The following is a 22,580-nucleotide window of genomic DNA, read 5'->3' as shown; positions in this document are numbered from 1 at the left end:
CATCATCGCTGTGTGCCCCCTCACACTGACAGACATCCATTCATTAGCTCGACCTAATGAGCTCCTTTCATATGTCAGCATATGCTGTCTGAGTATGACATGGGTCCATTGTGTGCCCTTTCTCATCAGCTCATTCACTCACTACCACACTGCGTCTATTTTCAGTGGGGCATTAGCAGTGAATGAGCAGTGACGCAGATACAGACGCACGTATGAGAATGTGTGTGTTCTTGTCCAAAAACGTACAGACAAGGACGTATCAATGCCCACGCACAGGCCAAGAGCTGGAGAGTGTGAATCGTTACGTGCAGCAACAAGCTACTTATCAGAAAGACACACTTTTAACCATGAAAACTTAACACTAACTCTTCTGTTTCATATCAGCTCCTCCCCAGCTCCTTCTCTTTTAGTTATCGGTTTGAAAGCACAGCGATGTGGTAACTCTGAGGCTCCGGGTCTGCTTTCCTACTTTTTCTCAGTGCTGCGACACTCCGCAAGCTGATCTGAGCTGCTGAGATTATCTCGTGTCACTACAATGGGAGATTCACAGTATTGCAGCACAGATGGTTGTTTTTATTTGGTTCGCAAATACATCTGCTAACTAATCCGAGGTCCAACGACAACATTAGGAACACATATATTTATCTTGAATATGAGCGCTCTCATCAGTGCGGTTTATACTAAGAGTTCGGGATTTTCCTCAGGTTTTTTCGCTCCAGTCTGGGAAGTCTTAACCGAGACTCCTGTGAGCTGTAATCGAAGCCAGCTGGACTTTACCTGCTTCCCCTCTCCTCTGTTTAGACGTGAACCTGTTCGCGATTCGATTGTTCTGATTCTCGCTTCTGATTTTTAATTTGGAAAAACAGGGTCGCCATTCTGGAAATGCTGTCATATTTCCCCTGAGCTAACCACCAGAATAGACTGCACACTCAAATAACCATGAATCATTATGACACCTAGTCTAAATAGTCGCTCAGGTGCTCAGAGCCACTTTAAGACACGTCATTGACAAAACACTGCTTCAGCACAGTTTCCTAAAAAGCTGCTCGAAACTGAAGCGATGTTGTAAGATAATGCATCAAGCGCAGGGCCCGTATTGGCCTGAAACAATGCTGTTGCTGTTACTGAGAAATCAAGCGCCTTGCAAGACTACTTTGAAACAATCCTTTGGTATCTGCTCTGCCTTATGTAGTAAAGTCTGCCTTGTTTGTGTCTTAGGTGTAAGCGGCCTGTCTATGTCGTCAGCAGCGTCCATGACCAAACTGCAGCGGCAGCACCGGCCCCTGGGGAGGACCCAGTCGGCCCCGCTGCCCCAGGGGACCGCGGCCCAGGCTCATGCGCAGGCCCTGGCACTGCAGCAGCTGGTGGTCCAACAGCAGCACCAGCAGTTCCTGGAGAAGCACAAGCAGCAGTTCCAGCAGCAGCAGCTCCACCTAAACAAGGTATTCAATTTGGGTTTTAATTGAACTTGTGATTTGTTTTAAAGGCAACTTGTTTCCGGGCGCGTTTGAATGCAAAGTGGTGCCGTTTTGTTGAATCATGCATCCATGTTGCTTTATAACATGTCGTCTCAGGCAGGGGGTTCGAGTGGCCAGAAATCTGATATCACATTCACATAAACTGATAATTAATGGAGGCTATGAGTCTCAGAGGGCCAGCTCTGGAGCTGTAGTGTAGTAGTTTGCGTAGGCAGCACCGGGCAACACAGCCAATAATGTGTTAGCTTTGGCTGTGTGTGAAGTTGTTGACTTTCCTCTGCCCTTTCTTTCTCTCTCTGTAGTATTTTTGTTTGTGAGTAGGTGGAGGCAGGTATGGGTTAACATGTATAGCTGTGTGTGTGTGTGTGTGTCTATGTGTGTGTGAATGCTTGCATCCACGTCTCTGCGACTGTGGCCGAGACAGTTGCCACGGGCTGCGAGGTAACCATGCGCTGCCATGGCAACCGCGCCGGAAGCCTCTGCCTTATATGGGCAGGGAGGAAGAGAGCAGCTGCCGCTTTACCTATTCAAGCAGGGTACGTGCTGGAGGAGAGGTGGGTGGATGAAACAAGGGATTTCCTCTCCTCCTCCACCTCCCCCGCACTGCTCTGCTCCATCTCACTCCCTTCATATGTTTCAGAGATCTCAAGTGGCAGATTTTTACACAAACACCTTTCTCAACAGCCTCTGGCACGCCAAGGACGGCTTTCTGCTTGTTTTTGCCAGGACAAAAAAAAGAAGAAAGAAAATCTCTATTTTAGCATGTTATTCTGTCAAATTAATACAAGAGGGGGATAAAAGAGCTGGTTTTGTTCCTTTAAATATCTACTGTGAATGTAGATATAGATAAGATTTACTTTTTTTTTTTTTTTACATCTGACAAGTTGATCTAAACTTGAGTCCTTTTGGTTTCAAACTCTCATACTAGGGGGTCTCTGATTTGCCACACATGTAAAGGAATAGGTCAGCAACAGTTTCTTTTATGTGTCCCAGAGTTAGATGAAAAGGTTGATTACTGTTATGCCTGCAGCTTGCAGCCGGCCCAGCTCTGTCCTGATATAGCAAAACCTGCCTACCAGCACCTCTAAACATCACTGCTACCTCATTTTTAAAATATGTGCAAATAGCTTTGTTTTTGAAAAGCTATGATCCAGATTAGTCTTTGCCTTCCTTGAGTTCTGTCACCACGTCTTTTGCACTGTTCCTCTAAAATTTGTCCTCATCTACTTGCGTGCATTAGGCACAACCTCATTTTTTGACATGAACATTCATGAAATGTGTCATTTTTGTTAGGTTTGTGCATTTTTTAAGCATTACGAAAGTGTCAGCTTCAGCTCAATTACATCCTCACTTGAAGACCAGTGCTACGATTAGGGTAACCAGATCCTAGCAAACCAAAGAGATTATTAATGTAGGGCACAGCCTTCAGTATTATGGTAGTCAAAAAGTTTGATTTAATGTATAGCTACTTTTTAAAATAACACACAGTAATACGGTGGCTCTGAGAGGTCATAACTTAAAATATCAGCAAATAGAAAAATTGCGCAAAAGGACACTAAACACAGTGGATTTTGAATAAAATACAACAGAAGTAGAAAAAAAGAAAAATCACAGAAAAGTGTTTTTGGGCAGACAGTTTGACAAGCTAATGGCAAACATGTATCTCTAGTATTATGTTAAAATGGTTATCATTTCAGGTGTTTTCTTTATTAATGGATACAATAGAATGAATATATGATCAAGTTAGGTTTCCTGTTAGCCAAATTTAGGTTGCTCTTGTTGGTTTGCTAGTGAAAACTTTTAATAGCATTAGCTAACTTCTTGGCTAACGCTAATGCTGAATGAATTTCATTAAATGTAGCATTTTACATTGTACTTATGTAATACAATTACATGGAAAATGACATGTAGTCAAATTAGCTAAAGCCAGCATTTCAGCCATAAATATGTTTGTGTAGGTTGCCTTTAGCATGTGTCATTCACTTTATTTAAATGACACTTTTTCAAAGCATACAAAGAGAATAAAAAAAGATGCTTATGTTGCTTATGAGGGCTTAAACCACACTACTGATGCATTATTAAATATATGAACTGAGGGTGAGCTAAAAGGCAGAGTGATACAGTTTGACTCTCCCAGACATTGTAAGTGTTCATATAACTGTAATCCATTCTTATTTTAAATAGAATTACACTCAGTGGTTCCTGCTTTTGCACTTTAGGTGACGCTTCATATTTTTTCTCAAGCAACCGTTATGAACGTGGCAGTACTGTAAAACAAACACCACATTTAAGATATTCAAACTTCTCTTATAGCACCACATATTGAAGTATAACCATATACCTAAAAGTCATTATTCACTTAAAGTTCATAAAGCCATCCTGCTAACACCAATTCAGTTACTGCACTTTAAAATGCACAAAAAATGTAAAGAGAATACATAAAAAACTGAAACAAGTCAGGAGGAAACAGGAACAAAAATCGGATCTTTTCAGTTTTGTCCAACACTGCAACAAAAGCAGGTATGCCCACACACGCTGTGCACTTAAGCACCCTGGAAAGAGGCTGGCTGAAACTCAAGAACTGCACTGGTTTAGCATTAAAATCTAGCACCACGCTGGAAACAGCACAAACAGTCAATTCTATAGCCTCAAAGTTCATCTTACCTTAGATGTTCTTCTTCGCTTTGTACTTTTTTGTGTGAGCATGCAGATTCCAACAAGGCCTTCCCCTGGAGTGCATAGGTGTACAACTTCTTATAACTGTATCTAAAGTTCCTCTCGACTTGAATTTCACACTTTGAGTTGTGCAGAGCGCCATAGTGTAGCTGGTTTACATATTTGGTGGTTTAACAAGCGAAAGATCCCGAGTTCATCCTGGGAGGAGACAGAAGTCCCTTTGGGGTTATGTCAGGAAAGGCAATGGAAAACAAAAAAAATAAAAAATCTGTCAAATCAAACATGTAGCACCACCTGTTGTGGTGGCAACCCATTGTTAATAAGGAGCACACCGGCTCTGTTGGTCAGCCCAAAAAGGAAAAACTCTCTACAAAGGCACTTGTAACAGGAATTTCAGAAGAGAAAACATCCAACAGCAGCCATACTTGGTGTCTTTCTGCCTTGAAGAAAGGTTGCCCAGATTCTTCTAGCCACAGTTTCCTGCAAGTGTGGATCCGTTACATGGTATTCTTTATACAAGTCATCCATGTCCAACTTTCCCCTGATATATAGTACCTCAGCTGGATCAGAGAAATGGAAGAACCTAAATGTAAACATGCTTCTATTAGTTGCTGTCTGAGAAGCCATACCATTTTACAACAGACGTGCGCACAGTTTGTGTAGCTCGAACAAATAAAAGCAGCGTTTAATTTGGCTAAATTGCAGAATAATGCTAAAGATCAAACCACACACAAAGCAAGATGGCCTGGATCACGTATCAAAATTAGTTTAGTAAGAAACAGATAACTATAGTCAAAAGAAGGTTTTCTAGTGACGATACGGTTTTGGCTTGGGTCGTCCCCACACTCCTGTGCACATAGGTGGAAACCCTAAGACGGGAAGAAGGTATCTGTGAGAGAAGATGTCGTCATGTTTCTGAACTTCAGATAAAATATCTGTGTTAGCAAAAGCTTCAAAACTATCATGGTCCCAAGGTCTTGACACAGAGTTGGGGATTTTTTGTGGGGATTATCGCTCACAGTGTTTTGAGTTTGTCTCCTTGTTGGCATTCTCTGTTTGGGTTTGCTGTGTTTGCACTCTTGGGTTTCCTCAGCTTTAGTTTTGCCCTCCTTCACTGTATTCCCTGTGTTCCTTAAAGGGAAGCCTCATTACCTTGTGTATTTATTGCCTTTTGTGGTGTCGTCCACCGTCTTCCTTCTTTTCTTTCTTCAGTAATCCGACGTATCATACAGGAGTGTTTGCATACATATACACAGAATAGTTTGAACTAGAGAGACCGTACCTACCTCTTGACAGTACCACGGTACTGCTTCTGGACAGGTGTTGAAACAGTAATGAAGTAGAGCCCAGAGGAGTAAACATTGTTTATGTCAAAATTTAGTAAGTAAAATAATAATATTTCATGGATACTTGCTTCTTTGATTGGCTCCAGTCAAACTTTTAGCTAATAAATCTACTGATTGTGATTGTGAGCTGCTAACCTCTGGATTACCTTTCATCTCACCGCACTGAACGTCTCAACAACTTTAAAGTTAAGGGAAATATTTTCATCCTAAGTTTGTTTATTTAAAAATGGCAATTTTATAAAAGTTACACATGCCATTTTTCCCCGTTTTCCTGTTATACCTGGGAGAGACCACTAGCCTCTGTAATGTAGGGGAGAAAGTGTCAGGTAAAATACGGACTACCGTATTCTACTAATTATGTAACTGATATGATAAAGAAATATATCTGTTTCGATAATATATGGTTTCAACATCGAACACTTAAGATAATACAGTTCTGGTGTCATTTGGCTCTTGAATGGGCACCAAGCTATACATGAGTATACTGTATGCCCAGTATGCCCGTTGGATAATCCAGCCCAGATAACAACATAGGCCAGTCAAGAACAAGAGTATGATTGCCAAACTCCAAAATAAAAGAGATGTTAAAAACAACACAAAGGAGCAGCTGGAGCTGGATGTGGGTTGCAAAGTGGCTTGCAGTTGCAGCAGAGACTATAGACAAGCTAAAGCAACTTGAATACTGGGCCCTGTATATGAACACAGGTATTATCTGAGTGTAGGCTGAGCTTGATTTTGTGGTCTAACATTATGCTCATTTAATAATTAGTCACACATAAATGTAATCAGTTAATTACTGCTATAGATAAACAGCCAGTTTACCAGTGTAAATGTGTCAGATTAGCACCAAGTTTAATAAAAACAGAAACTTTCCTGTCTTTTATCTATATGTCTGCTTTAACTTGGCTGTTTGATTATCCACTGCTAATGAAATGAAGGGCATCAGTTTGAAGCAGATAGGCAGGAGGATTCTGGGAAAGTGGAGCATGGGGGGGGGCGGGGTCAGATAGGTCAGAGCAGGACGTGAAAAATGGGGGTAAAGAAACGTCTGTTCGGATGCAAAGAAGACAAGAACAGTAACACGGAGGAGGAGGAGGAGGTTGAAAGGGAGTTGGTGAATGCTCTGACGTCAAGGCTGTCCCCTGGCACTGAGCCAAGGGGACCCAGAGGCTCGCAGCTCTGGGAACGAACACACACACACACACACACACACACACACACACACACACACACACACACAGCCATTCCTACATCCAAACACAACTACACACACCTGTAAATGTAGCTCACTCATGAGACTTCCAGCAAACACTTCTCTTTCTCTCAGCCTTCATATCGTAAACTCTGTGGAGGCGAGTACTCTCGGGCCCTTTTAGCGGTTCGTGTCAGTAAAAGTGAATGAAGAGACAACTGAGTCACCGCTCGGTTAACGGGGGGCCCAGAATGAGTAGACTGAAAAGAGACGCGACGGGGAGCGGGGAATGTCTCTGTTCTGCGAGACACATTTTGCCCCGGAGTACAGTCGGGAGAGCGGCTACTCACATTCAATTAAAAAGGATAGGTTTGAAATGAGCAAGACACCAATCTGGCTGAGTAATCCAAATTAAGCTTGTTAAAAGAAGAATGCTCGAGAGAAAAGAGCGCTCTGCCAGGAATTTGTTTCAGAGGAGAGCGTGCCCGTTTGCCTTGAATGCAGCCTCACACGTTGGATTTGTCGCATCCCGCTGTTCGATTGTGAAATAAATTTCACGTCGCGGCATCATCGCCCTCACTCCCCTTTCTGTCTCTCCCTCTCTCTCTCTCTGCCTGCGCCGTGTCCCGCAGATGATGGCCAAGCCCAGCGAGTCGCCCGTGGGCCGTCAGCACCAGAGCCACCCCGAGGAGACAGAGGAGGAGCTGAGGGAGCACCAGGACGGAGGAGGCCTGCCGCACGGGGTCACCATCAAGCAGGAGCCCCCCGACCCCCAGGAGCTGCAGGAGGAGGTGCTGCAGCAGCACAGGGAGAGGGAGAGAGAGAGGCAGGCTGAGCAGGAGCTCCTCTTCAGACAGGTAAAAGATGAGGAGTTAAACGACATAGGCCGAGAGGATCAATATGAACTTTTAGAGCACCTGATTGGCTTAGATAGGTTGTAGGTGTTCCTGGGGAAGTCCTGGAGTGTGGCGGGGGGTGGTTTGAAAGAAATGGCACAGCGTTCATGAGATTACGAAGCAAAAGGGACGATCAAAGCCAGATTATTTGTTTTGGCTGCCACCTTTTGGCCACAAGTTGTGCTTGCAGTAAAAAAAAAAAACCATCAAAGAGTTTTATTATCTAAACACTTTCCAGAATTCCCATCCTTTATTTTTCATTTTTGTGCGTGTGAGCAGCAGGCCCTGCTGTTGGAGCAGCAGCGGATTCACCAACTGAGAAACTACCAGGCCTCCATGGAAGCTGCCGGCCTCTCTATCTCCTTCCCGGGACACCGCCCCCTGTCCAGGGCCCAGTCATCTCCGGCCTCCGCTTCCTCCTTCCCGATCAGCGTCCCCACGCCCGATCCTCCAGTCAAGCCTCGCTTTACCACAGGTCAGCATCGCCCTCCTCTCCTCCCACTGAAGCATCACGTACTGTGTGCGTGCTTGTAGTCGTTTGCTTACACTGTAACTCAAATCTATAATCACTGTAAAGCAACCAGTAGGATTCATCGCCAGTTTAGCCGCCTACCTGTGAGTTTAATTTCCATCTTAATGCACTCGGGACTGGAAAGAAAAAAAAATCACCCAAAAATCAGGTGAATTGGCCAGAAAACACTGTGCTAGTTCCAGCCTCCATCTGGTAGCAGAAATAGACGAGCTGGATCAGTGAATCTTGCCAAAATCTTTGTCTCTCCCACTCTGTTGTTTCACTCGTTGAGGAGAAACCTTTTTTTTTTTTTTTTTTTTTTTAAATCTCCTCCCAGCCACTTCAGCGTGTCTTTTAGGAAGCGGACTTTTGTGACAGTTTTTGCATGCGAGCACCACAGCTGAAGATATTTTTAGTTTGGCCTACTTTGCTCCGATTCAGTTCCAAGCTACAGAAAAATGTGCGGGAAAAGCACAGCTCAACAGCGAATATCAAACAAGGATCTGATGCCTCAGCTTTTCAAAATAAAAGAGTAAGGCGTTCATTTAGACCGCTATTGTGTAGATTAACAAAAATGAAGGTGGTATTTCACAATCAGTGTGTACGAGCATTTGAACGAGTGTAGTGAATGTTTCTATGTGTTTCCCAAGGCCTCGTGTATGACTCCCTGATGCAGAAGCATCAGTGCATGTGCGGCAACACCAACAGCCACCCGGAGCATGCGGGACGCATTCAGAGCATCTGGTCCCGACTGCAAGAGACTGGACTCAGAGCTCAGTGTGAGGTAGGCTTGCAAAAAATGTAGATATCCAGCATCCACCAGCCGTCGCGCAAAGTAGTGAACCGCTTATGTGAGCTGAATCCATCTGTGTGTCTGTCTGTGTGTAGTGCATCCGTGGGAGGAAGGCCACTCTGGAAGAGCTGCAGACAGTTCACTCTGAAGCCCACGTCCTGCTGTATGGAACCAACCCACTCCGACAGAAACTTGATTGTAAGCCTTTATACACACACACACACACACACACACACACACACACACACACACACACACACACACACACACACACTCTCACTCAGCTGCTGATAGTGTCAAATTGAATCTTTATTTCCTGCGACAGGTTCAATCACTCCTATGTTTGTTCGGCTCCCGTGTGGAGGGGTGGGGGTAAGTAATGCTTGTTTGCTTTGTTTAAAAGGGGCTAAAACAGCTCACGCTTTCTGCACTATTCAACATCGGTTTCCAAGCCAGTTTATCAACATGAGACTCGGTTTTCTGGTCTTAGGTGGACAGCGACACCATTTGGAACGAGGTCCACTCCTCCAGCGCGGCTCGCCTCGCTGTCGGCTCGGTGGTAGAGCTTGTTTTTAAAGTTGCTACTGGAGAGCTAAAGGTAACCTTGATTACACCTGTCTGGTGCTTCTTGCTCTGTTTCCCACTGCGATGAAGCAAAGTTAATGTGTTTTTATGTGCTGCAGTTCTGCCACAGTCTTTGAAAATTCAGAGTGAAGCCCAAAGTTGCCACTTAAAAATTTAGGATACCCCCTTTCATTCGTTCTGCATCACCCAGCCAGAGCAGGCTGAGCTTGGTATTTCGAATGTCCTTTTCTTCAGCTTTTTCCAGTTCCACTTGGGAGATACCACAATGCTCAAAGGCCAAATGAGATATATATAACCCCCCCAGTGACTTCAGGATCTGCCCCGGGGTCTCCTCCCAGCTGGGGGTACCCGGAAAGCTTCTAAAGGGAGGCACCCTGGAGACATTTTAATAACCTGCAACACCTCAGTGGGCTCTTGATGAGAAGGAGCAGGGTCTCTACTCAGAGCTTCTTCTTCTGGATGTCTTGGCAACCACATGCTGCTACTGAAACATGTGGTTGAAGTAGCAACATGTGTCTGTTGCTGTCGCTAGGTGAGGTCCAAAACATCTTTGTGATTGCTTTGGTCACTAAAAGATTGGCACAATCTCTTGAAGTTTGTCAGCTTGTCTCCAATCATTCACAAACTGGTTAGTCAGCAGCAGTGAAACTTTAATCAGTGGAGTTCACACTGAAAATCATTTGCCTTCAAAGTAAACGCGTCTCTGCTACCACCAACACGTTTCAATAGGTACAACTCCCCATGCACAGTTGGCCAGTGGTTGCAGACAACTCGGTGTCTACCTGAGAGCATCACTCACCTGAAATGAGATCAGGCAAAAGTTTAAGCAAGAAGTTTCTAGAAAAAATAGAGCACGCAGCTTAATTCGTATTGGCTGCTTCACCTTTATCAATAACTCCAGAGTAGTTTACCTGCAGTCCCCATGTTTCACAGCTCACTGAGCTCAGCTCAGTTTTGTTTATATACCACCAAATCACAACAACTGCCACCTTGAAGCACTTTATATTATAAGGTAAAGACTCTACAATAATTCCAGAAATCTCCTATGAGCAAGTACTTGGCAACAGTGGGAAGGAAAAACTCCCCTTTTTAAAAGGAAGAAGCCTCTGGCAGAGATTCTGTGGAAGAGAACCAGGGATTAATAATAACTCCTGATTAAACGCACAACGCTCAGTGCATCATGGGAAGTCCCAAACACAAACGGTCATCATTGCTTGTTTTAACCCAAAACTTGATGCAGCCTTATTACAGTTATTAAACCCTCCGTTCACTTTGTATTGCTGTGATTTAATGTTTGTCACGCTCTCAGTGTTTAATTTGATTCATGTGTAATAGTTTCCCACTTAAAGGCTAAGTTATGATGTTTTTTAATGGTGGTTACGATCACAGAGGAAACAGTGATCAGTGCTAACAGACTCCTGTCGCTCCTGCCTCTTCTTTTTCCAGAATGGTTTCGCTGTGGTCCGCCCTCCTGGACACCATGCGGAGGAAAGCACTCCCATGTAAGGCCAAAGCCGTCACCGCACTGACTTGGAGACACTTAATCTGCACGTATACAAAAACCAGAGCTGGAACGGGCTCGTCTGGAATAGAAATTACATAAACCATTGAGTTTATTTGCACATAAAATCCTGAGTGCCTTTATTCTGCCAGCTTTCTCGGGCCCTGCTTTATTTATTTTCCATATCCTCCTCAAAAAGTGTTTAAATTGTCCCATTAAAAAAATGAAAATGGAGCTCTGGCAAAGATATTCATAACAAACAGGAGCTCTTGCCCTCCGTCTGCTGCTGTTTCAGGGGTTTCTGCTACTTCAACTCTGTGGCCATCGCAGCCAAACTGCTGCAGCAGAGACTGAATGTCAACAAGATCCTCATTGTGGACTGGGTGAGTCACATGATCCTCTGTCATGTGACGCTAATCAGAAGATGCAGATTTTTTCTTTTTTTAGATTTATTTTCTTCTTCTACTCTCAGGATGTTCATCATGGCAACGGCACCCAGCAAGCCTTCTACGATGACCCCAACGTCCTTTACATCTCTGTTCATCGCTACGACGACGGCAACTTCTTCCCTGGAAGCGGAGCACCTGATGAGGTGAGTGTTTGTGACCTGAACAGAATTTTCCCACTTTTTACTTTTTAGTAATCCATTTGTATTTTTATTAACTTGCACTCACTGGCCACTTCATTAGGCACACCTGTGCAACTGCTTGTTAATGCAAATATGTAACCAGCCAATCACATGGCAGCAGCTCAGTGCATTCAGGCATGTGGACATGGTCAAAACAACCTGCCGAAGTTCAAAGTCAGATCAGAATGGGTGATTTAAGTGACTTTGAACGTGGCTGGACTCCTGATCTGCTGGGATTTTGCAGCCACGTGATTGGCTGATTAGATAGTTGCCTCAATAAACAGTTGACCTGGTGGCCAGGATACGCATATTAAATATGGCCAGCTTCACATAACAAGATAAAATTGTGTATAATTAAGCCCTGTCAGCTTCACGCTGTGTTTTATGGCTCAGTGTGATGAAGAAAAGTTGCCTTAAAGGGAGATGAGCTAAAACGAGTTGTTCCACACAGCGATTGAACTGAAGAGTAAAAAATAAATAAAGATCATTTTAAACATGAACTCGAGTCCAAGAATAAAAACCGTGGAGCTGCAAAGGATGATAATAATTGGTCCACTTCAGCTTTTTGACAGTTTTTAGTTTGGTTGCCAGTTTTTTTCAGTCCACACTTCTTGAAGCTGGTTGCACTCCAAGTTTATGTTATCTGTCGGCTCCGGGTGTATCTTGTTCATTTCCAGTTGAACTCTCTCCAAGGATCACTTTATTAATGCTCTATGTTCTAATGGTAGTTTTTTTTTTTTTTAAAGACATCTTGATCAAAAGGCAAGAAATAATCTGAAGTAGGGAAAAGCATGTGAAAAGCATCCTGTAATTACCCAAAAGAAGCTAAAAAGCTTTAAAAAAGGACATTTTTCCTATTTATTTGTGTCGTACACTCACTTGAAGTTTGTGCTCCTCTCCACAGGTGGGCAGTGGCCCTGGAGTCGGGTTCAACGTTAACGTTGCCTTCACCGGAGGTCTCGACCCGCCCATGGGAGATGCAGAATACCTGGCTGCCTTCAGGTACCAGATAAACCTTGAGCACATGTGAGGGGTCGGTTTAACTTTTGACGACAAACCTCGGAGTTAAGCACCCTGCCTTTAAAGCCCTGCTCCCAAATAAAGTTTTCCCTTAAAGGGAGGGCGTATATAATGGCTTCCATTCGTTTGTTGGCCTTCAGACTTCACAACAATATGCGGGGCCTTGAGGGACACGAGGTTGGCAAAGTATTTGACTTTGATCTTCATTGTTAGCAAGTTCAAAATTAATATTTATCATATGAAAGAGCGTGGAGAGAGCTCTGTGACAAACTTTTTACTGTTTCAGGGTCACAATGACGCCATAAAGATTTCTGCCCATTCTGCTCTAAGCATGTGGGTAAAGATAAGAAAATACACAATGAAAAGTGAAATGGTCAGACATCAGCGTGTTGTTAAAAATTAAAGCCAACATCAGCATGTTGTAATAAAAGCATCACAAAGTTTTCTTTCAGCTCTCTGAGAGCTCCTGTTCCTTTGTCATGATACCAAATATGAATATGTTTCTTCAGGTGGATTGTTTTTGGTTGAACGGCCATAACTAATCACATGATACTTTCTTAATGGATGAAACTTGTGGTCTACAAAATGAAACAAATAAAAGTAACTGAGAAGCCGGAACTGTGTGATGCTCATTTAATAACTGTTCATTAATAATCAGCTTTAATTATTTGCCAAACTTTAATGAAGCAACTGTTTGTCATGAAATCAATAATGATTGAAGCTTGCTTCTCTTTTGCGTGTCGCCTTTGTGCAGATGATGTTGAGATGTTGGCTGATGCACTGTTTAATCTTTGAACCCCGCCCTTCCACTCGCAGGTCAGTGGTGATGCCGATAGCCAACGAGTTTGCTCCAGACATCGTGTTGGTCTCTTCTGGCTTCGACGCCGTCGAGGGACACCCTCCCCCGCTGGGCGGCTACACTCTGACATCCAAATGTGAGTGGGAGATTATCGGTAGTGTTTCTTATCTCGCGCTCCAGCCGCTCCACGCGTGCGCACGCTGCTGACCGAGCTTTGAAGCCGAGTCTAACAGAGTGCTAAAATGTTAATGAACTTCAGCAGCTGTGGAAGGCATTCGGATACATTTAAGTGCATTCACCTCCTTCCTGTAAACTCTCTTCAGGTTTCGGTTATCTGACAAGGCAGCTGATGACCCTCGCCGGAGGCCGTGTGGTCCTGGCTCTAGAGGGAGGTCATGACCTCACCGCCATCTGTGATGCCTCCGAGGCCTGCGTGGCCGCCCTGCTCGGCCAGGAGGTAAGGAGGTCACTCTGAAAGCACGCAAGGCTGGAATCCTAATAAAAGGACGTCTCAAAGGGTCGACGTTAGAAACAAAGACCGGTCGAAGCAGGACTCGGATCACGCTCCTTTATTCCTGCTCATCTTACACATGATAACTGACTGGAAGTTAGTGATTAAGTAAACACATTATATATCTCAGCTCTGTATGTTCTCAAAACGTATGCAAGTTTTAGCCAATAAGAAGAAGTTTGGCTTAAAGGGGTGGAGCTAAAATAGCCAGTTTTAATAGTGTGAGTCGACTCCATTTTACTCTCCAGCCGTAAAGACTAAAGTCGTCACAAAACCGGGCATGCAGCGTGGACGCACAACGATTCAGGTTAATTTTATTTATATAGCATCAAATCCCAACAGCAGATTGCCTCAAGGCACGTTTTGCTGTAAGGTAAAGAGCCTATAGTAATATAATATATGAGTAAGCGCTTTGGTGACAGTGGGGATGAAAAACATCCTTTTAACAGGAAGAAACCTCGAAAATAACCAGGCTCAAGGAGGGATGAGTGCGATGACTCAAGAAGAAAGTCACCTGGAACAGCGTTTCCCAACCACTGTACTGTGAGAAATGATCAGGTGTGCCGTGGAAGATTATCTGGTTCCACCTGATTAGTAATGACCGGCATGAGTAACGGGCAGAACAATTACAGTCTCTTCCACTAGAGGGCAGTACAACTACCTGCTCTAATTAAATAGGTTGTCAAGTGCCAGTAAAACAGAAGACGAAGAAGAAATGACACATTAGTCATGCTGTGAGTGAGACAGCGCAGTACGTAATAGCAATCGATAAATATTTGAAAAGAAAAAGTAGTCGTAGTGCCCCGAGGGGGGAGTCGTAGAGTAGTGAAAGCAAAAAAGCTATACTGGGGGCTAACCGAGCCTGGTGCCCAGAGAAAAATGACCAATATGCTTTTTGTGAAATTGTTGTTTGGTGGTGTGCCGTGGGATTTTTCTAATGGGAAATATGTGGAATGGCTCCGAAAGGTTGGGAAACACTGACAGAACTTTCAAATGTCACCACAGGGCCATCAAGGATTCTGAGGCCGGGCAGCAATATTTTACTGGTTCATTTCTTTCTGGTTGTTTTCTTAAATAATTATTGTTATTCATTTGATATTTTTTTTTATATTTATATTTGTTGTATTTATATTGTTTATTTATAAAATAGTATTTATATTATTATTGTATTTATTTGTTGATCCACACTTAAACTCCGGGGCAGTCGATAGACGTCGCTGTCCTGGAGCGGCTGAGATTCATTAAAAAAGGCTTGCAGATCATCCTGTTGAAGCTGTTGCACGCTCATGTTTGTTTTCTCTCTGTGTTTTTGTCCCATGCAGCTGGACCCACTGCCCAAGGCTGTCCTCGAGCAGAGGCCAAACCCCAACGCTGTTCGCTCTCTGGAGAAAGTTTTGGAGACTCACAGTGAGTTCACCGTTGCAGGAGCACAGACTCATAACACCGATACCCACAGGGACAGAGATTTTATTAGAAACCTAATCTGTATCTGTAGGTTCATAAACAATCCAGACCAGTAAAGGGTTTAGCCTTCATGGAAGTAGTACTTGAAAGGCAAGCTGAGTAATACTCAACATGTCATTTCTCTGTGACAAAATAAAAAATCTGCAACATTTTTATTAGAAAATATCTATTTTTACTTTTTAAGATTCTCTCTGGTTCATTTTTTGTGTATGAGCTTCATATATTTAAGGTCAGCCCTCTTAATGCTTTACTTTTATTCACTTCCTCTGTGTTTCTTGTGTTTTTCTCCCTCCTGTCTTTTATCTGCTCCGTCTTCTCAGGTAAGTACTGGCGCTCGGTGCAGCGCTACTCGCCGCGGCTGGGGCTTTCTTTGCTGGAAGCCAAACGAGGAGACTCGGAGGAGGCTGAGGCCGTCAGCGCCATGGCCTCTCTCTCTGTGGCCAACTCTAATGCCATGGAGCAAAGGTAAGGAATCCAAAATCACAAGTAAACACAGTGTTAAGAGCAATAGTCTTGACTTAAGAGTAGTTATACACTTTATATAACCTTTAAACCTGGCAACAGTAAAGTCACTAATTTCTGTCGTTAACAGCAAGTCTGTGCAGTTGGAGTAACGTGTTATTAAATATATTTAATCCTGATGGAAACCTCCAATAAAACCTCCAAATAACTCAAAGATTCATTCGTTTACTGAACAACTTCTGCATATACTGATCAACTGCACATGTTTTTGTAAATATAGTCCCTGGACTATATTTACAACTTTAAAGCCTTTAAAGAGATAACATAGATGAAATAATAGTGACTTTGTTTGTCTTTAGATAGGGTCAAAGGTCATTTATAAAGCAACCTAAACAAAGAGCCAACAAGAACATTTTCTACTTCTTGTACCGTAGTGGATCCATCTCACCCTGTCCCCCACATCCTCCTCCGTCACACCGACCCTCTGCATGTGCTCCTTTACTACATCCATGAATCTTCTCTGTTCTGAAAATCTAAGCATCAACTCAGCTTCCTGTGTTTTTGTCAGGGGCATCATCTCCAAACCACAGCAGCCCTCACTAGCATCTTGTAAATCTTCCCTTTCACTCTTGCTAAGGTCTTAAATTAATGTCATTTAATATTTAAATAACTGACTTCAGGATGCTAAAATGGCTAAAATCATCTGCATAAAAGAAGAAGAAAAGTATACAAGGTGAAAGAAGAAAGGAACTTTTTTCTGATGCTACCCTTTGTTTGAATGGCTTGAAGGAGAGATTTAGATGCATGGGTGTAGATCTACCTGCTAACAAGTGCTGAGTAACGTCCTGAATGATAAAGCACAGACTTCATGTGCAGCCTATTAGTGCAATTACAAGAAGCAATGTGTGTTATTTGTCAGAAAATAGCATTAAATGTGATCCAAAAGGCACAAACACAGTCCAGAGGTCCAGTTTACAAAGTTAAATTAGCTGACATACCAAGCAGCAAACAGCCGCCACATCGACCACTTCAGGTCAGTCAGAGACGCGAGCAATCATGCAAACTTTAAAGGCCTTTACACACCAGATGTGTAAAGTTTATGGCCTATTTTTAATGTAGCCGTACACACCAAACACATAATCAGCTCAAAACGCACTCGTACTGAATATACAATCATATGGAAATAGTAAAATAATACTATTTTAATAATAGTAGTAGGAATACTAATACTATTTAATATCAATCAATATTAACTATCAGACGCACAGTTGGACATTGTTTTGGGTCAACTGGCTCTCTGAGTTCAAACTGCTTCACTGACATCATGAAATACACGTGAAAGCGATCGTGATACAACTTTAACTGTAAAACATCAGGACCAGCTCATCGTTGCTTGATGTTGAGTCAGTTCTTTTTCACAGTGCAATCTATGAGGACGAATGTCAGTGTGTGTACATACGTTACACAACAAATTTGCATCCAAACATTTGGAATTTCGTGGGTTTTTTTGAGGGAGTTGGGGGGACAGTTTGCAATGTGCTTGGTGTGTCATGGCCTTTAGTCTTAAAAACCTTTAAATGCCTCTATATCAATAAAAAAAAGACCCTCTGTGTAGGTGTCATGAAATAGCAAATAAGCTATCGAGACCAAAACTGTTTTTGTTATCAGCTGCCAACATGTTTTTTTCTGCTTTAGAGAGTTGTAGAGGCATTTTAACATGAGAGTCAATGGGGATTGACTCACTTTTGGAGCAAGCCCCAAGTGGCCGCTAGAAGAATTGCAGTTTTATCTTTCCACACTGGATTCCCATTCTTTCAGTCCTCGATGGTGCTGGTAAAGTTGAGGATGCATTTTGTTAATGACAGCTTGAGGTCTAGTATTAATATTTCTGTGTTATATCTCCTCAGCAGGTCTGAGGAGGAGCCCATGGAAGAGGAGGAGCCGCTGTAGTGGACGAAAACGTCAGGGTGTCACCGCGTTACCATTGACCTCTCCGGAGAACGCCTCTTTGAGCAGCAAAGAGTCTCGACTGATCCCTTCATTTAGTCCCCAATAACCCCACTCACCACGTCAGTCACCTTGATTGGCGGCCCCTCGGCCAAAAAAACGAGGGAGAGGGGGTGGGCTCAGCCTCAAGAGTAGGGAGCCAATCAGAAGACAGAGGAGGACTGAACTGGAAAAAACTTATTTAAACATACCGGCAAGCGCTCGCTCAGAGACGTTTTATCTGTCAGTCTTCGCACCCCCATGTTAGCCCTCGGCGGCTGATCAAGTGATCACGGCAGCGGGCGAGCGTATTTGGAGCGGAGCGATCGGGAGGGTGGAGAAGGCAGAGCGAGATCAGATCTCGTCACCGAAAGGTGCGATGACACTTCTGTGCAGAAAAATACGGTGCTTTACGCGGCTGCCCTCTGACCACATCCAGTACGGACACCGGGGACAGCAGACGTCCCCAGCTGTCAAGAGGCAAGCTCGGGGATTTGTTTTCTTTTTTTCTTGACTATTTTCCCTCCCTAAAGAAATGGGGTGGGGGGCATCATGGCAACCGAGAAGATAATTTTACTAAATGTGTTCACTGTGGACTTTGGTTGGGCCGAAGTTTGAGTAGGCTTTTACAAAGATTTTAACGGTGAGACTCCGTCGCCTCGCCAGACCAGCCTGTTGTCGAAGGTTGACGAGTTAGAGGAGTGCCTTGGTGAGGGTCCGCTGGATTTCACGATTGTTCAGGAAAAGATTGCCTTAAGATTTTTCTCGCCGAGGAATCGGCCCAAGGGTGCGGGACACGGAGGAGAGTTTCAAGTCCTTTCTTGTGGGGGGGGGGAGAATGATGAAAAATATAGCAAACAATCTTTCAGCATGTTTACTTGGAACGTGACGAAGACAGCATTTATGTCTCTCACGGCCTCTCTTGAAGAGTTACTTTACTTTTTTTGTTTTTTTTTGGATGGATCTATTTTTCTGTAAAAAAGAAAGAAAGGAAAGCGCTTTGTAAAGGTAGTTGCCAGCTTCAGTAGAGAAAAAAAATTAAAGGTGCAAACACGGAGACCTTCAAAGAAGGAATTAGAAAAACTTGCGAAAAGGTTTAGCCTTTAATGTAGCTTCCCTTTAATCGAAGTCGTCGCTTTGTAAAACGCATGCATTTGAGCAGAGAGGCCAGACATGTTTTTTTTGTTTGTTTCTTTTTACCTGCAAGATATTTTGAATGTTATCCAAAAGAGAAAGCCAAGCAAGAGAAAGCCAAAGCATGAGTTTGGATTTACAGCAGCACTTAACTCCACTTAGATGGCAAGCCGACAAACATTTCACGTATTGGCCCTTTAAGACAAGGCGCCCAATACCCAGTTCAATGTTTACTGATTTACTCCTTCACAGATCAGGTGTGTGTGCCGATCCCATGCTTTGCCGGTTGGCAACTACCTTGGTTACTATTGTGAGCTAAACATCAGCCATGTATATTGAATTGAATATATTTTGAGAGGCAGTAATCGAGTATTGTCTTTGTTTGTATTTTACATGTATGATTTTCACATCAACTTGTCAATTCTGCAACGTCAGAAGTGTGTTTGGTAAGCGTGTCCACTCCTTTTTTTTTTTTTTTTTTTTTTTTTTTTTTTTTTTACTTTTTACTGTATAAAATTATTTTTCTAACTTTTTCATCCATAGATTTTGTTCTGTGTTTTTATCCGTTTTCTGAATAGTTATAGGGCTGCCATTCACGTCTTTAGTACTATTGTTCTTTCTTTCTTGTATTTATCAAAACTAAGGAGAAACTTTCTTTCTTTCTTTCTACGGCTCCCTGAAGCCTTTCTGCATTTTCATCAATGATGTATTTATAACATGTACTGTTTATAGGAGATTTGTATATGGAAAAATTTATAAATGTACTCTAAACTAATGACAGCTATGATATTGTGAGCAAAAAAAAAAGAAAAGCAGTATGGTGTAAGATGTTACTCCATGAACTTTGAAAAAGCAGCATATTTAACTCGTCATCGACTGCACTGTTTTCCAGTGGTCACTACGCGGCACCGCGGTTGACTTTTTAAACACCTACAGAGTCCAGACATTTGATCACTTTGTTGCCTAACATTTCCTCTGGTGCATGTGCGACATGCGCTTACCTTTCAACTGTGATAACACCCAAAAAACAAACAAAACAACGTTTAGAGGCCACCTTATGTAGCTAGCTGAGTTTTCTGTGGTGGGAAAAGAAAAGAAGGGGACACCTATGTCAACGAAAGGATTTCTTTCTTTTTGTTTTTAAAGCAGCTCGGGATGGAAAACATCAGCCAATCATTTTAAAGTCCTTCTCTAAGCATGTGTGGCACTATCATGTCCGTGACGTCGGTGTTTCCTTCTTCCTTTTTCCTGCTTTGAACTGACCTGACACGAAGAGTAGATCGAATACATTTGAATGAGCCCCCATCTGTCAACTGCTTTGTTAAACACCTGATTAAAGACGACTGTCATGTTTATTTTTAAAGGGACTTTTCATCCCCCAAATCAAATGAGCGTGTTTTTCCTCTGGCCTGTAGTGATTTATCCAGTCGGATTGCTCTGGTGCGAGTTGCCCATTGTTGATGATATCAGCTGTAGACATTCCTGTGGCTTTTGAATATAATGGGACTAAAAAGAAGTTTCCTTGTGGTGCTCAAAAAGAGGAAAAAAGATGACCCACTTATACAAAAATATCCACAAATCTTGCTGTGAGGAGCTACATGTAGAAGCTATTTTCTTTCCACCAAAATATATCCACCATCTAACTGTGATTAGACTTAGATGCCATATTGCGGAGGGTAATGCGGATGTATTTTTGCCCTCGCTATTTTTGTCAGTGGAGACTCGGGAGATCTGAGTTTCTGTTCTGACCCATTTCTATATAAAATGGCAACTTTTTGAGGTTTTTGATGTTACAGTTTAGGAAATGGTTAAAACTAATAAACAGGGGCTTACGTTCCACGGGTGTTAACACTTTACTGTTGCAAATATGACAGGATTGACAGGATTTCACAATCAAAAGTCGACAACAACAACTTCTTTTTAGCTGATTTCATGTTCAGTGGCTGTCCTGACACTGAATGAACCTAATATGAGCTTTAATACTATCTGCATACTTCTTTTGGCTAGCGGATCTAGTCAGTAGAAATAAATAAATTATACATAAATTATACATGAAGATGTTTGATTTTTGGAGGACACGTTGTTGCTGAGTTTTTAAAATATCTTTTATGTCTTTGAGCATCACGAGGTGAGTCCCATTTTTTTTTTTTTAAGCCCAATTGAAAAAATAAAAAAAAATAAAAATTAGGGTAAATCTTTTTGTTTGTCCAAAAGAAAAACGTATATTGGCCAGTATATCACAATATCGGATTTTCAGATCACCAAATGTTGGTATCAGTCTTAAAAATCCTTTATAAGTCAGGATATGGCCAGAAAAGGCTGAGTTTTCTAATCCCAGCACAGTCGGGCAGAGCTTAAACAAGTAAATAAGTACACTTAACAAATTTTAGGGAAATTTCTTTTGGTTTTTTGACAGGAAAAAAATATCAGCCGATATCTCAAAATATATACTTTTTTTTTTTAAAAAAAAAAAGACAAATATTGGTATCTGTCTTAAAAATCCCATATCAGGCCAACTCTAGCCAGAGAAGGCCCAGCTGTCTATAACCAAAACTGGTCCACTTACAGCAGAATAATAGCCGTGGATGAGCAGTAGTACAGGCCAGAGGAAAGAAATGTCTAAATTTGAGTTGATATAATTTTCTAAACTTGTAAGATTTGCGATTAAGTTGATATTTTTCATGTCTAACCAAACATTCCACTTGTTACTTGCTTAAGTTGTAGATTTTTTACTACTACTATTTCTTTTTTTTGCTGTCTGCTCGCGCCAAACTTTAACTCTTTGCATGGTTTGTGAGTCAGCATGCCTGCCTGTCTGTGTAACAAAAAGTGTATTTGCACAATAGAAGAAGAACACTGGAGGACTTATATATTTAAAAAAACAAACAAACAAAAAAAACCTCCCTTGGCAACTCCCAAGAGCACCAGGGGGGATGTTTTTTTCTTCCTCTCTGGTGGGCAAACAATTCAAAAGACTTTGTCCAAATGACTCCACTGAGAAACATTTAATATCATTCTTATTGGATAAGTGATTTCAAGCACTTACGACTTGTATGAACTGTGTTTAAGAGAAACGTGCTCTGCCAAACCTCTGCTACATTCAGACCTTAAAAAGACGCTCCCAAAGAATGTTCCTCTTTCAAAGATTTCTAAACGGGCACTGGAGAAATCAGTTGAGAAAAAGGTTTGGGGGGAAAAAAGGGCATCGTCGTTTGATTGTCACACCCACCTCGGCCAGTTCTATACATATATAACCACTGTGGCTCAAGAGCAATTCTTGGTTTACATGTAAATGGATTTAAAAAGTTATTTTTTGTTTGTTGTTTGTCTCTATTGATGAAAAATGTTATCTTTCTTTGGGACCTACGCTTTGGACATTTCATCTCTGACATCATCTATAAAATATATTTCTGAAAAATACGAGCGGCTCCAGTCGTGTTATTGGTTTGTCATCATTGACAGCATTGGGGTAACTTGTTGCTACCTCGTGAGGTTTTGACATCAGTGACCAGGATTCTGGACCTAATCAATACAATCATTGGTGTCTGGTCACGTTCTAGCTGATGATGTTCTTTGATCACATAACTGAAATGATTAC

At 42.4% G+C, this 22,580-nt stretch overlaps 1 protein-coding gene across 6 annotated transcripts in view; it reads left to right on the top strand.

Annotated features, from left to right (window-relative positions):
- The window catches only part of LOC146360641 (histone deacetylase 4-like), an 80,837-nt gene extending 62,446 nt beyond the window's left edge, over positions 1–18,391 (top strand). For all 6 annotated transcript variants that reach the window (XM_084921228.1, XM_084921230.1, XM_084921227.1 and 3 more), the window contains 16 exons: positions 1,219–1,442; positions 7,325–7,549; positions 7,868–8,063; positions 8,750–8,883; positions 8,988–9,090; positions 9,218–9,264; positions 9,383–9,490; positions 10,924–10,979; positions 11,274–11,361; positions 11,451–11,570; positions 12,511–12,608; positions 13,443–13,561; positions 13,749–13,882; positions 15,259–15,343; positions 15,721–15,865; positions 17,770–18,391. In XM_084921228.1, coding sequence (XP_084777354.1) covers positions 1,219–1,442; positions 7,325–7,549; positions 7,868–8,063; positions 8,750–8,883; positions 8,988–9,090; positions 9,218–9,264; positions 9,383–9,490; positions 10,924–10,979; positions 11,274–11,361; positions 11,451–11,570; positions 12,511–12,608; positions 13,443–13,561; positions 13,749–13,882; positions 15,259–15,343; positions 15,721–15,865; positions 17,770–17,812 — 1,925 coding nt within the window. In that variant the 3' untranslated portion in view covers positions 17,813–18,391. The remainder of the gene's footprint in view (positions 1–1,218; positions 1,443–7,324; positions 7,550–7,867; positions 8,064–8,749; positions 8,884–8,987; positions 9,091–9,217; positions 9,265–9,382; positions 9,491–10,923; positions 10,980–11,273; positions 11,362–11,450; positions 11,571–12,510; positions 12,609–13,442; positions 13,562–13,748; positions 13,883–15,258; positions 15,344–15,720; positions 15,866–17,769) is intronic.
- Positions 18,392–22,580: the final 4,189 nt, after the last annotated feature.

The sequence above is a fragment of the Perissodus microlepis genome, chromosome 23, assembly GCF_051167445.1.
Source record: "Perissodus microlepis isolate ML-2025 ecotype Zambia chromosome 23, ASM5116744v1, whole genome shotgun sequence".
Taxonomy (NCBI): Eukaryota; Metazoa; Chordata; class Actinopteri; order Cichliformes; family Cichlidae; genus Perissodus; species Perissodus microlepis.
This window is presented reverse-complemented; position numbering and strand designations above follow the sequence as displayed.